The 11,988-nt window shown below is 49.1% G+C and overlaps 1 protein-coding gene across 6 annotated transcripts; it reads left to right on the top strand.

Moving 5' to 3' along the window:
• Positions 1 to 1,497: 1,497 nt before the first annotated feature.
• LOC122746124 (immunoglobulin superfamily member 1-like) lies at positions 1,498 to 11,601 on the top strand. 6 transcript variants are annotated; one of them, XM_043991603.1, is made up of 12 exons: positions 1,498 to 1,576; positions 4,098 to 4,133; positions 4,337 to 4,615; positions 6,570 to 6,869; positions 7,181 to 7,480; positions 8,181 to 8,480; positions 8,927 to 9,214; positions 9,614 to 9,724; positions 9,853 to 9,880; positions 10,044 to 10,120; positions 10,231 to 10,268; positions 10,660 to 11,601. In XM_043991603.1, exons 2-12 carry the CDS (start codon positions 4,130 to 4,132, stop codon positions 10,789 to 10,791), a joined length of 1,857 nt encoding a protein of 618 aa, XP_043847538.1. In that variant the 5' UTR covers positions 1,498 to 1,576; positions 4,098 to 4,129; the 3' UTR covers positions 10,792 to 11,601. The 6 variants fall into 6 exon arrangements, with proteins under 6 accessions (XP_043847538.1, XP_043847542.1, XP_043847537.1 ...); XM_043991602.1 differs by lacking the exon at positions 1,498 to 1,576 and adding an exon at positions 3,782 to 3,842; XM_043991604.1 differs by lacking the exons at positions 1,498 to 1,576; positions 9,614 to 9,724 and adding an exon at positions 3,782 to 3,842.
• The last annotated feature ends 387 nt before the right edge of the window (positions 11,602 to 11,988 follow it).

Here is an 11,988-nt window from a genome sequence, read left to right as displayed (position 1 = left end):
AGTAGGGGAGATTTATGATCTAATATCCAATTTTAAATCTCACAGAAGCAAGGGTTACATACAATTTATCCAACAAAATTGAATATAATCCTGAATGGAAGAAAACAGACATTTGATAAAATGAAAGATTTTCAGGTATTTGTAACAAAAAGAACATAACTCAATGGAAATTTTGATATAAAATGATCCAGAAGAAATGTAAGGAAAACATTAAAGAATAATTGTAAGGCACTCATCAAAGTCAAGCTCTTTATTACATATATGAAAATGTTATCTATATTTTTTTTCACAAAAGTATTTTATTAGTTCCAGTTACATATAGAGTTAGTTTTCAACATTTGTTTTTATAAGATTTCTAGTTTCAAAATTTTCTCCCTCCCTCTCCTTCCTCCTCCTTCCCCAACACAGCAAGCAATCCATTATAGGTTATATTTGAAAAATCATGTTAACACATTTTGGCATCAGTCATAGTGTGAAAGAAGAATCGGAGCAAAAAGGGAAAACCTCAAAAAAGAATGACAACAGAAACATAGAAATAGCATGGTTCCATCTGCATCCAGATTCCACAGTTCCTTTTGTCTGGATTTGGGGAGCATTTTCCATCATGAGTGCTTTGAAACTGTCTTGGACCATTGTATTGATGAGAAGAGTCAAGTCTATCACAGTTGTGTCTCTCCATCTTTTTGTAGGTTCTGTAGTTTCAAAATCAATTTAGAGGCTTAATTTAATATTGCTTTTGAAGAAACATGGGAGAGCTCAGGCAACTTCCTGGCTTCTCTGGGCCATTTTAATCTATATTCTTAAAATCATCATTTCAAAGGTATTTTGAAAGAAGGATTTGGGCTGAATTGTGTGTGATGGGGGTGAGTATAAAAAACAAACTCAGGTAGGCAAATGTAAAAGCAAATAATTATATCATAAATATTATATTCTAACAATATGGAATGAAAGAAAAAGAACTGATAGAAAAGAAGCAGGTTGGGTGGAGGATGGTAATGTTGGAAACTTACTCTCATCCTGGCTGAAGAGGAAGCACCATGTAAGGTTAGGGAAGAAGTCTTGTGAACAGTTAGAGAAAACTGGGGGATGGAGTTAGGGAGGACTTTTGAGTGTTGTGTGCATTAGGATTGGGAGAGTAGCAGGGCCTCTGGGAGGGAGAAAATAGTAAAAATAAACTGGAGGGGAATTCACAAATACTAATCATCATTTTGAATGTGATTCTGCTCCCTGAGAAAGAACTAATAAATAGAAGTTGATGATTTTACACAGATGCACACACATAGACACACACACACACACACAATGTTCTCTTTTGCTCTGGCTTATTCTGGGTGATCCAGATCTGGTGGCCAACATAGGATATGGTCCTCTCACTGCCACCCACCAACAAAGTTCATGGCCAAAGACAGAGAGGAATGACCAGCACAGGTGCTTTGGTTCTCTTCTATCTGGGAGCCCTCTCCTTGCTTTCCACTTGTTCTCTCCTGTCCTCCAGGACCCCCAATCCAAAGATCTCTTCACATCCACCCTCAGGTCTCCAGCACGATCCTTGGAGTCACTGGGTCAGAGAAAAGGGGTGAGTGCCTGGTACCACTTCTGCTGGGCAGAAGGAAGGAGTAAGCAGGATTGGAGGTTGGGCACAGGATGAGATGACAGGAATGGCTGTCCCACAGACACGTGCAGAAGCTGTCTAAACCCTAGCCCACACTTTACTATCAGGAAATTAAGAAACTAGGGCCGAGTTTCTACCTTCCCCTGCCCAGTAGTTTCCCCACATCACAGAGAGCTTGTTCCCTACCCATGGCCTTCCACACTGTCAAGTTCCTCCTGGGATCCTTTGGGCACAATTCTCCTTCCAGACACCACGTTCAATCAAACACTTTCACTAACTGGAACATGTACAGGGTCCAGGAACTATGACCCCTTTGTGGCTCCCTGGGACCTCTAGAATAAAATAAGACTTTGCCCTGGAGGGCTTTAAAGCCCTCCACAATCCATCCCCAAGGGACCTTTCCTGACTTGTCACGCATTGTTCCCCTGCCTGTGCTCTAAGGTCCGGCCAAAAGAACCACTGCTTCCCAACCCCATCTCCATCTTTGTAAGGACCTTGTGTCTGTCCGTCATGCACCCCCACACCTTTCCTCCCAGGATACTGCCATTCATTCAAGACCCTGCTCAGGCAGCATCTTCAACATAAAAGCATTTCCTGCTTCCCCAGGGCTGGTGCCCTCGCTCTCAAACTAATGTGTATCTGCCCACATGCGTGTCTTTACTGCATATATTTAGATCCTGCAAACATTTATTCTGCACAGACATCCACCTGTGCACTTGTTGTCTCACCCGAGGCAATGGAGGCCCCTTGAGAACCTTTATTGTCTCTGATCCCCCCAGGTACCTTGGACCCTGGTGACAGTGGGTGCTTAATGAATGATGATGGATGAGGGCATAAGGCAGGACCAGTGATCTCCTGACTTGCCATCATCCATGTGTGCTCACCCCCTTTTCCATCCACAAGACATGAATGTTAGGTCTTCTTACTTATTCTTGCAGTCAAGGGCTAGCTGCCCCATGTGCCCACTCAGGTGTCTGAGCCAACAGCTGCCCAGGCCAGGTCCCCGGACTCGCTTCTGTCACCTCTCATTCATTTCAACTTCAGTCCTCCCAGGGTCTCAGTCCTCTATCCCCAACCTTTACTCTGTGCCTTTGGGGGCCCTGTTCTCTTAACAAACTGCCCTTGAAAGTTAAAGCTGCCACCCTCAAAATGTTGGCACACATACGTTGTAATGACATGTACACTGCACTCTGTTTTCCTCACCAGCAGAATGAAATCTCCCTGAGAGCAGTCATCTTCCTCTTTTCTCTTTGCACCCCCAGCACACAGCACAGGTCTTAATAAATGGCCATGGTGTCTGAGCTGGGTCTTGTCTAGGCTGGAGGCTCCCAGACTCATGGGGCTGTGCCAGGAAAGTTCTGAGTGAGGATGGACAAGGCAGAACAGAATGATCAGCTGTGCTCAGGCAGAGTCCTTAGACATCCCCCTACCACCTACTCCCTTCAAGGGTGAGCTCTGTGGGTATTTACAATACTTTTGAATGCAGATGTCAACACTTCTGCTGCCTGTCCCTGGGATGAAGGGTTCTGCCATTGGGGTAGCCTAAGGCAGTTGCCTCTCTTTAGAAACCCCATGATACCTGGTGCCAGCTTCATAACTTCAGTAGATTTGTAGTCAGGAAGACCTGGATTCAAATCCTGCTTCCCACAATTACTGGCTACGAGAACCTGACTGTGAGAACTGGGCATGTAACTTATCCATTGTCTACTTCAGTTTTCTCATCTATAAAATGGGGATAATAGAGTACGTACCTCCCTTCTTATTGTGAAGATCTACTGGGATAATATTGGTATGTTAATTTGAAAAACTGAATGTTCTTAGCCAGTGTTATTGTTGTTATTAATCCCATGAGAGCTGAGGATAACATGGACCCCACAGTTATACCGCATGGAGCACATTCCCAACAACCATCTGAGCTCAGGGTCTGAGGCTGAGTCTGCATTAGTAGGTATCAACGAGAACCCCTGCTCCTTGCCGGGGTTCATGAACCCTTAAGACCCTCTGGTTCCCTCAGATTTAAACCTTGAAGGACCCTGGTCCCTCTTTCATCATAGGAGCGGAAATTGTGGGGCCTGGGTTTGGGTGTATAAGGAAGCAGGGCCGGCTACCACATCCTGGGCCAGCCTCCAAGCCTGCTAGCCTTTCCCCTCTGCTCATTGGATCCTGGGCAGCCCAGGGCAGAGCTGAAGAGCCACCATGGCCCCCACAGTCACTATCTTGTTCTCCATTGGTGAGTCTCTAGGGTCAGGCCTGGGGAGGAAGGGACCCTGAGAAAAGGCCCTGGGCTGGCTGACTCTGAAGGACAGGGGGAAGTTAAGGAGCAAACAGAATATTGTGTGGCACAGGAGAACTCAGCATATGTTCAAAGGGCTCTTCCTTCATATTCTGACCAGAGGAGAATGAGACGTTCTGGGGATTTGGTTACTGTGGATGGGCTCAGTGTGGGCTGGAGGGGAGCCATCTATAACCCCAGCTTCTCTCACAGGGCTGTATTGGACCTGGGCAATTAAGGCACAGATGGGTAAGTTGTCCCCAGCACTCCATTTCCTTCCTTATTCTCTTTGTTCTAGCTCAGCCCGCATAGCCATCCCTACGATAATCAGGGAGGGACAACAGCAGACATTGGGATAAATAGAGGGGGTGACTTGGGGAGTGGAATGGATTCACAGCTAAGACACTGGGGGCAGAGGAATCCCTGGAAACCTGGATGTTTTCCCTTCTCAGCCACCCTCCCCAGGCCCACCCTCTGGGCTGTCCCCAGTCCTGTGGTTCACCAGGGAGCAGATGTGACCCTCAGGTGCCAGGGCCACCTGGGGAGTGACAGGTTCCAGCTGTGGAAGGATGGAGAGCTCAGAGAAGAGAGAAATGCATCCTGGGAACTGGCAGAGTTTGTGCTCAGGAAGGTGGATGGTAAAAGAGATGCGAGAAACTACAGTTGCCGCTCTGGGCAGGGGCCCTGGTGGTCAGAGCTCAGTGAACCCCTGGTCTTGGTGGTGATGACAGGTGAGGGGCTGCTGGTATACAACCATCCCTGGTGGGAGGGAGGCCAGTCCTGAGAGATGAGCCCCAGATCCCTCTGGAGAGTCAGCTAAAAGTGGGGCAAACCCTCAGGCTTTACTGCCTGCCTCCCCTTTGCACTCCCACTTCCCCAGATTCTGGGAAACGCTGGGGTCCCCGCAGACATTTTAGGGACATAAATTACATTCTGAAGCCTTTCTCCTCAATAACTGTGTGAGGGGCAGAGCACATGTACCATGATTTCACTTTTTTTTTTTGGGGGGGGAGGCAGCAGGGGTTAAGTGACCTTGCCTAGGGTCACATAGCTAGTAAGTGTCAAGTGTCTGAGGCCGGATTTAAACTCAAGTCCTCCTAAATCCAGAGCCAGTGCTTTGTCCACTGCACCACCTAGCTGCCCCCAATTTTGCTCTTAAAGATAGGAAAACTGAGTCCTGGAGAGAAGGTCAGGAGACTTGAGCAGCTCACATGGTTCTTTAATATCTGTGACAGGGTTTGAATAAATGTCTCTCACCCCCAAACCCCAGGTTCTTTCCCCAGCTGCTCAGCCTCCCCTGGTGACCCAGCCAGGACAGCTGGGCTCCTCTCCCTCAGAGGACACACAGCAGCATCTGACTGAGAAAATCATCCTGATAAACTTTTCCCTTCTTCTCTCAGGCCCAAACTGGGAACATCCCCTTTTCTCTCCTCTCCTTCCATTGTGCCCTCACCAGCTTCCCCTTGGCCTGGGCAGATGACTCTGTCACCTCCCATCATGTCCCACCATTCTGCCTTTACTCTCCCAGTTCCCCCTGCCTGTGATGCCCTCCCACCTTCATCCTTCACTCTCCTACTTCGAGTCCAGCTCCAATGCTGGCTGCTCCAGGATGCTGGCCCTGATGGCATCACGTGGTGATGACCTGGCCATTGTATCTCCCAGCGTGGTGCCTACATTCCTCCTGTGCCCACCCCAATACTGGGGCCTTCCCACCACTCCAGGCTACTGTGCATCTGGCCTGTGCTAGAAGGAAGCTGCTGAAGGGAGAAGACTGAGGTTAGAAGCCTGGGGCAGGGAGTACCAGCACCTCTCCCACTAGTTTCTAGCTGTGTGACTGTAGGCAAACCCCTGGCCTTCTGGGGACCTCTGTCTCCTCTTCCACAACAAGAAGGTCATGGACTGGATGATTAAGGAGCTCATCCCAGCACTCATGCCTGTGATGCAAGGGACTGAGCTCCCTCAGGGCAGGAGGGATGGAGATGTGCCTGAATATTTGGGGCTCCCCCAAATGCTGAGGAGGAGGCCTCCGATTGGAGGGGTGATCAGCTAGGGCAGGAGAACCAGAGGAAGCCTCATTCCTCCCAGAGCTGCCCAGAGGGAGCCCCCACCTCCTCTCCAGCCCCTGCTCATTCAGGGATACCCCAACTCTGCCTGCTCTGTGCTGGCTTCACTGAGGGGGGGGTGTCAGGCTGGCACCCCATGGCAGTGTGGGGAAGTGCGTAGGGCCAGGGCTGGGAATCTGGGTCTCTGTCTAACCCCCAGTCATGAGATTATTGGGAGGAAAGAGCTCTGCAAACCTCAGAGTTTAGAGGAAGGTCTGAATTCACCAGTGATGTTACATCCGGATCCTGCTTCAGGCCAGGAGGTTCAGACTATAGAGACTGAGCTTGGCCCCTTGGAGGAGGTGAGAAGAGGGGCAGGTGGGGAGGGGGCCTCTTTGTCCTTTGTCCCTTCTCCTCCCATCACCCTGTGCTCTCAGAGGCTCCTGAGGCCCAGAACAGAATTCTAAGGTTATCCCAGGGAGCCCCGTTACCTCTCCAGGGAAAGGCCCAGAGCACTGGGCAAAGGGGCCTGGCCTGGGACCCTCTGCCTACCCTGCCCCTTCTCACCTCTGCTTCAGGGAATGATTTGAGGGCATTTGGGTGAGAGATCAGGTTCCTAACTCTCCTCTTCCTTCTTTCACAGATGTCTTCCCCAAACCTATGATTTCACATTCATCTTATTACTCAATAATGCTAGGGGACAAAGTGACCATCAGGTGCCAACTGTCACAACAGGCCCCCTCTCAGGACTACACCTTTGCCCTCCTGGGTGCAGAGAGCCTGGAGCCTTTGCAGCTGCAGAGCCCTGCAAGGACCTGGGCTGATTTCTCACTTCCATCTGTGAGGGCCGAGGACTCTGGGAGCTACAGCTGTATTTACTACAGGAAGATGGCCCCCCACAATGGGTCACATCCCAGCAAGAGCTTGGAGCTGACTGTGCATGGTGACTGGACATGGAAACACCACAAAACCTCTATTCTATTCCCATATAGTGGCCAGCAGATCTCTGGAGCAGACTAAATTCTGGGAATTCTGAAGGGATGGTCTGGGGGGAGGTTGGAGAAGCAGAGCCCTCTGCTGTTCTACATGCAATCAGATTTGGGCCCCAGAATAGTGGGGGTATCCAAGCTCAAGGCAGAGCCCAGACAAGAGTGAGAATAGAGACTTAGTTGTTGTTGCACCTGTTGCTACAGGGTTAGCAGAGGAGACCTAGAAGTGAAATCTCACCCTGACTCTGACACCCTTTTTCCTCAGGACAACTCCCCAAGCCCACTCTGCTGGCCCAGCCTGGCCAAGTGGTGGTCTCGGGGGCCAACCTCACTCTCTGGTGCTCACGGCCCAAGCTGCCTTCCCTTGAAGAGGTGACTTTCAGTCTGTCCAAGGCTGGCACCCAGGAGCCCTTACAGCATCAGAGCTCAGCAGAGCCCTGGGCTCGCTTCTTCCTCCCTTCTGTGAGACCCCAGGACACTGGGAGCTACAGCTGCACTTACAGGGATGGGAGAGCCCCTGCCAGAGGATCAGAGCTCAGTGAGGCCCTGGAGCTGGTGGTGCCAGGTAAGGGGCAGGGGGGCTCAGAGTAACTCTGAGTATGACCCCTCTGCTTTCTACCCAGACAGGGGCCTCAAAGAGACAAGGGCATGGGGTCTACACAGCCAGCTCTGCCCCAGGGCCTGTGAGGACTCTGGGATCTTGGAATACATGAAGCTTTTCTGTTCTGATCTGGAATCTTGGGAAGAAAGGTGGTGGTGGGGACTGAGCTGGGGGGGTAAGAAGAGTCCCAGAGTCCCAGAACTGAAAGGGGCCTTGGAGGTTCTCGAGATGGAACCCTTCCATTACCAATGATCAAAGTGAGGCCCAGAAAGAGGGCAGGACTTGTCCAAGGTCACACATGTGAGTGACTGAGCCTGCAAATGAGCCTGAGCCTTCACTCTAGTGGACTATGATCTGAGCCCTGGGCTTATCTGTGTTACCCCAGATGAAAAGTGAGGGGTCATGATCTTCCCTCCCAGGAGTCATCAAAGCCCTGAGACCACAGGTTGGATGAGCTCCCTCTAGTGGGAAAGTTGTTTTGTTCCTAGCTCAGCACAGCTAGAAAGGGCTGAGATATTCTAGTACAAAACCCTCATTTACAGAGGAGATAACTGAGGCTCAGACGGGGCCAGTGAAGGGGTCAATGTCAGAGGGGGACTGAAGGGCAGATCAGAGCCTTGACCCAGGTGTCCTGACTCCCAGTCCCTTGTTCTTCCTCTGCCAGGATCTCTCCCCAAGCCTTCCCTCTCAGCCCTCCCAGGCCTTGTGGTGGATCCCGGGACACATGTGACTCTCCAGTGCCGGAAGCCTCCTCAGTCACCCTTCTGGAGGGTGAACTTCACCCTGCTGAAGATGGGGTCCCCCCAGCCCTCGCAGAGCCTGAGCCCATCTGGAACCTCAGCTGACTTTCACCTCCTCTCTGTGAGGGCCCAGGATGCTGGAAACTACAGCTGTGTCTACTATGGGAGGATGGCTCCCCGCCAGGTGTCTGAGCCCAGTGAGGTCCTGGAGATCTGGGTGACAGGTGAGGGGGTGCATAGGTTCCCAGGTGTAAAATGAAAGCTTAAAGGGGCAGATTAATAGGCAGCCTGGGAAGTCTCAGGGGACATATTTATTGAGCTCCTTTTAGCCTCAAGACACTGAGGATGGAACAAGGACTGGGGTTCCCTAAGGGAGGGGAGAGCAAAGGTGGAAGGATGGAACACTTCAGGTCCTGCTCCAACCTTAAGGGCCAAGGACAGAAGGTGGAACACCCTCCCTGTTTCTGGGCAGCCCCAAAGAACACCTTAGATTTAACATCTACTTCTGAGCAGGAAAGAGATTTTAGGAAATGAATGAGCAAAGAGTTAATGGAAGCAGGAGATGATGGTCAGGGAGTTCTTGATGGAATCACCCAGGTCTTCCTCTTCCCCACCCCATTCCACCTCTAGAAAAGACCTTGAGAATCTCTGGCCTCTCTTTGGGTTCCAGGTGCACTTCCCAAGCCTTCTCTCTCTGCCTGGCCTGGCCCAGAGGTGGCTTCAGGAGCCAACATGACCCTTTTGTGCTGGGGACCATCCTGGGCTTCTAAGTTTACACTGTACAAGGAGGGAGGTGAACAATTCCTACCAAGCACTGACATCACTCAAGATGGGGCCCAGTTCTTCTTGACTGCTGTGACCCCCCCACACTCTGGCAATTATAGCTGCAGCTACCAATTCAACAAGAATGGAAGTCTCTGGACACAAGTCAGTGACCCCCTGCAGCTTACAGTGAGAGGTGAGAGGAAGAAGCCCATGGCACCCACTGGAGTTTCCCATTGACCACATCCTCCTTCAGGCCTTACAAGGAAATGAAACCAAGGCCTTGGATCTGGCCAAGAGGCATTGTAAGAGACAACAGGGACTTGGCACTTTTATCAGGTCCATGGAGACCAAAAGTGTTAGCTGAGACAAGAGGCATTGCCCCATAATTCCCTCTGTCTCACTTATCTCCATCCTGGTTTCTGCATTTCTCCCCCTGATTCCCAGGGATAAGTCCTCTCTGAGCAGGATTTGTGCCAAACTTTGGATGCTGTTGGCAATGTAAGGTTATAGAGGAGGATAAAGAAAGAAAAACAGTGACAATTAGATGGTTAAGCAGTGATTTATAAGGATTCCTCTCTCTCCCCCATCCCAGGTACAGAGCCCAGTAACCCCCTCCTCATCACCCTCAGTTGTGTTTCCTTCTTCCTCTTCCTCCTCTGCCTTCTCTTGCTGGCCTTGCTCTGTCGTCGATCCAGCCCTATGGGTGAGTGTGGTGAAGAGAGAGAAAACCCTCAGTATCTGAAGGAATAGAGATGGGTTAGGATGAGATCTCTGTTTCCTCATTTGATGTCTTTCCTAACCTTGCTCTCCTTTTCATGTCTCTCTCACCAGGGTCTTTGCAAGGATCCAGCCCTAGGAGGTAAGGAGACTCACCTTCACTTCCTATCGTCCCGTATTCCATCTTTCCCATGTAACTCTGGCCTTCCAAACCAGAGAGAGTACGTGGTGGGGAAATGATGCTCACATCTCTTAGAGGGAAGTCCATCTCCCTGTCCTGTTTCCTCCCTCTCTCCCTACTACAGGAGTCTTTGTTGTCCTTGTCTTCCTTGGAGTACCTGCCTGCCCTTTGACTCTGAGCCCCCCAGAGAGGAAATCCTGTGTAAGTTATCTTAGCAGAAAGGGGGCAGGTTCCTGGGACAGGAAAGGAATGGTGGAAGGGAGTTCTGGTCCTAGGAGTTAGGGAATGATGGGATCTTCTCTCCACTTCAGGTAAAGAAGCATCCAAGGACAGATCGAGGGAACCATCGGTGAGTTAGCTCCATCCTGTCTTCCAGCTGGAGGAATCTGTTTCATCTTTGACCCTAACTTTTCCCAACAGGCTCTAGGCTAAGGATTGGAGCACATTTTAAATGCTTATCTGTAATTTCTCCTCCTCCTCCTCCAGTACAATGCCCCTGAACAAAGCATCTCTTAAATTATTTGGGTTATTTTTTAACATTTCAATAACTATATTTCAATATAATTCCTTTCCTTTCTAACTCTATACCATTCACTTCTTGTAAATCAAACAATGAGACCAAGAAGGCATCCAGAGCTCTCACCAGACAGGCTGTGAAAGCCTTCATAACACACAGAATGATGAAGAACTGCTGCTGAAAAGTCACTCGATGTTCCTGGCTTCTTGTATTTCTCCTTCAGGACCCCATGGCTGAAGATCCCCAGGGAGTGACCTATGCTCAGCTCAACCTAATGACCTTGAAAAAGAGGAAAACTGATCCCAAGGAGATGCCCACAGAGTCCCCTCTCTATGCAACTGTGTCCTTGGACTGAGGGTTGGGCACCTTTCCTAAAGTCATTGTCTACTTTCTTCTCTTCTTCCATCTCTTGTCCTCTCTCTCTCCTCTTATTTCACCTGTTCTCTAGTACATTTTCCCCAGGTTCCCATCACTGAGGGACCATGATAGCTATTCAGGTTATCCACTGGGGGTCTAGCTTTGCACATACCAAGTATGCATCCTATATCAGTCTACAATGATAAGAAACATATAAGAAACATACAGAATAGAAGAAGGGTGGTCATCTCAGGGTGGGAAATCACTAGCAGTTCACCAGGAAAGATCTCTACTAAATCAGATTGGAACTGAATTTTAAAGGAAAGAAGGTAAACTGTGACTGGGGAAAGGATAAATTCCAAGCATTAGGGACATCCACCACAGTGACTATTGTGTACAAGGACAGAAAATCAGCCAGTGTAGATAGATGGCTCACAGAATGAAAGGAGAGAAATGAAGTGTAAGAAGACTGGAAAAAGGAGGAAGCCACCGAAACTCATCACTTCACTGTCATCCTCCTCTCATCACCAAACCATGTATCCAGTTTGGTGCCAAGCCCTCTCTTTTCTATCTTCATAACATGTCTTGTATATGTCTCCTTCTTGCCAATCATATAGCCACTACCCTGAGGCTCACCTCACAAATAGACTCTTACAATCTCCTGCTGGTGGGTCTGTCTGCCACCAATCTCTCCCAGTCCAGTCTATTGGCCATTCAGACTCTACCCTGATGTTTCTATTTATTTATTTGTTTATTTGGAATTTTCCCCGTTGCATGTACAAATAAATTTTCATATCGATTTTTAAAATTTTGTGTTCCAAATTATCTTCCTTCCTCCCCACCCCCACTTTAGGATTCAAGGAATTCAATATAAGTTGACTCTGATGTTTCTAAAGTGCTTCCTATGTCAGCACCCTAGTCAATAAGCTCCATTTACTTCCTATCAACTCTAGGATTAAAAATAAAATCCCCTGTCATTCAAAGCCCTTAGTAACTGCCCCTACCATTCTTCACAGCTTCTTACACCTTATGCCCTCTCACATATTCTGGTGGGGCTGGAGGTGGGGCTTTGGATCCTCTACTAATATTTGTGTGGTCCAGTACTGCCCCTAAACTCAGCATTATTACAAACATTAGTACCTGAGAGGGCAATTAATCTCAATTATTTTTACTAATATGTCTTGAAAATTTACAT

The sequence above is a fragment of the Dromiciops gliroides genome, chromosome 3 (genome assembly GCF_019393635.1).
Source record: "Dromiciops gliroides isolate mDroGli1 chromosome 3, mDroGli1.pri, whole genome shotgun sequence".
In the NCBI taxonomy this organism is placed as follows: domain Eukaryota; kingdom Metazoa; phylum Chordata; class Mammalia; order Microbiotheria; family Microbiotheriidae; genus Dromiciops; species Dromiciops gliroides.
The sequence above is the reverse complement of the archived record's forward strand: the minus strand, read 5'-3'. Positions and strand labels throughout refer to the sequence as shown.

What these genes read in the sequence shown, in the direction of transcription:
- LOC122746124 (XM_043991602.1), top strand. Translation starts at nt 3,809, where the DNA reads ATGGCCCCCACAGTCACTATCTTGTTCTCCATTG. An exon ending in GGCAATTAAGGCACAGATGG is followed by an intron (nt 4,134 to 4,336) that starts GTAAGTTGTCCC and finishes TTCCCTTCTCAG; the next exon opens with CCACCCTCCCCAGGCCCACC. An exon ending in CCTGGAGATCTGGGTGACAG is followed by an intron (nt 8,481 to 8,926) that starts GTGAGGGGGTGC and finishes TTTGGGTTCCAG; the next exon opens with GTGCACTTCCCAAGCCTTCT.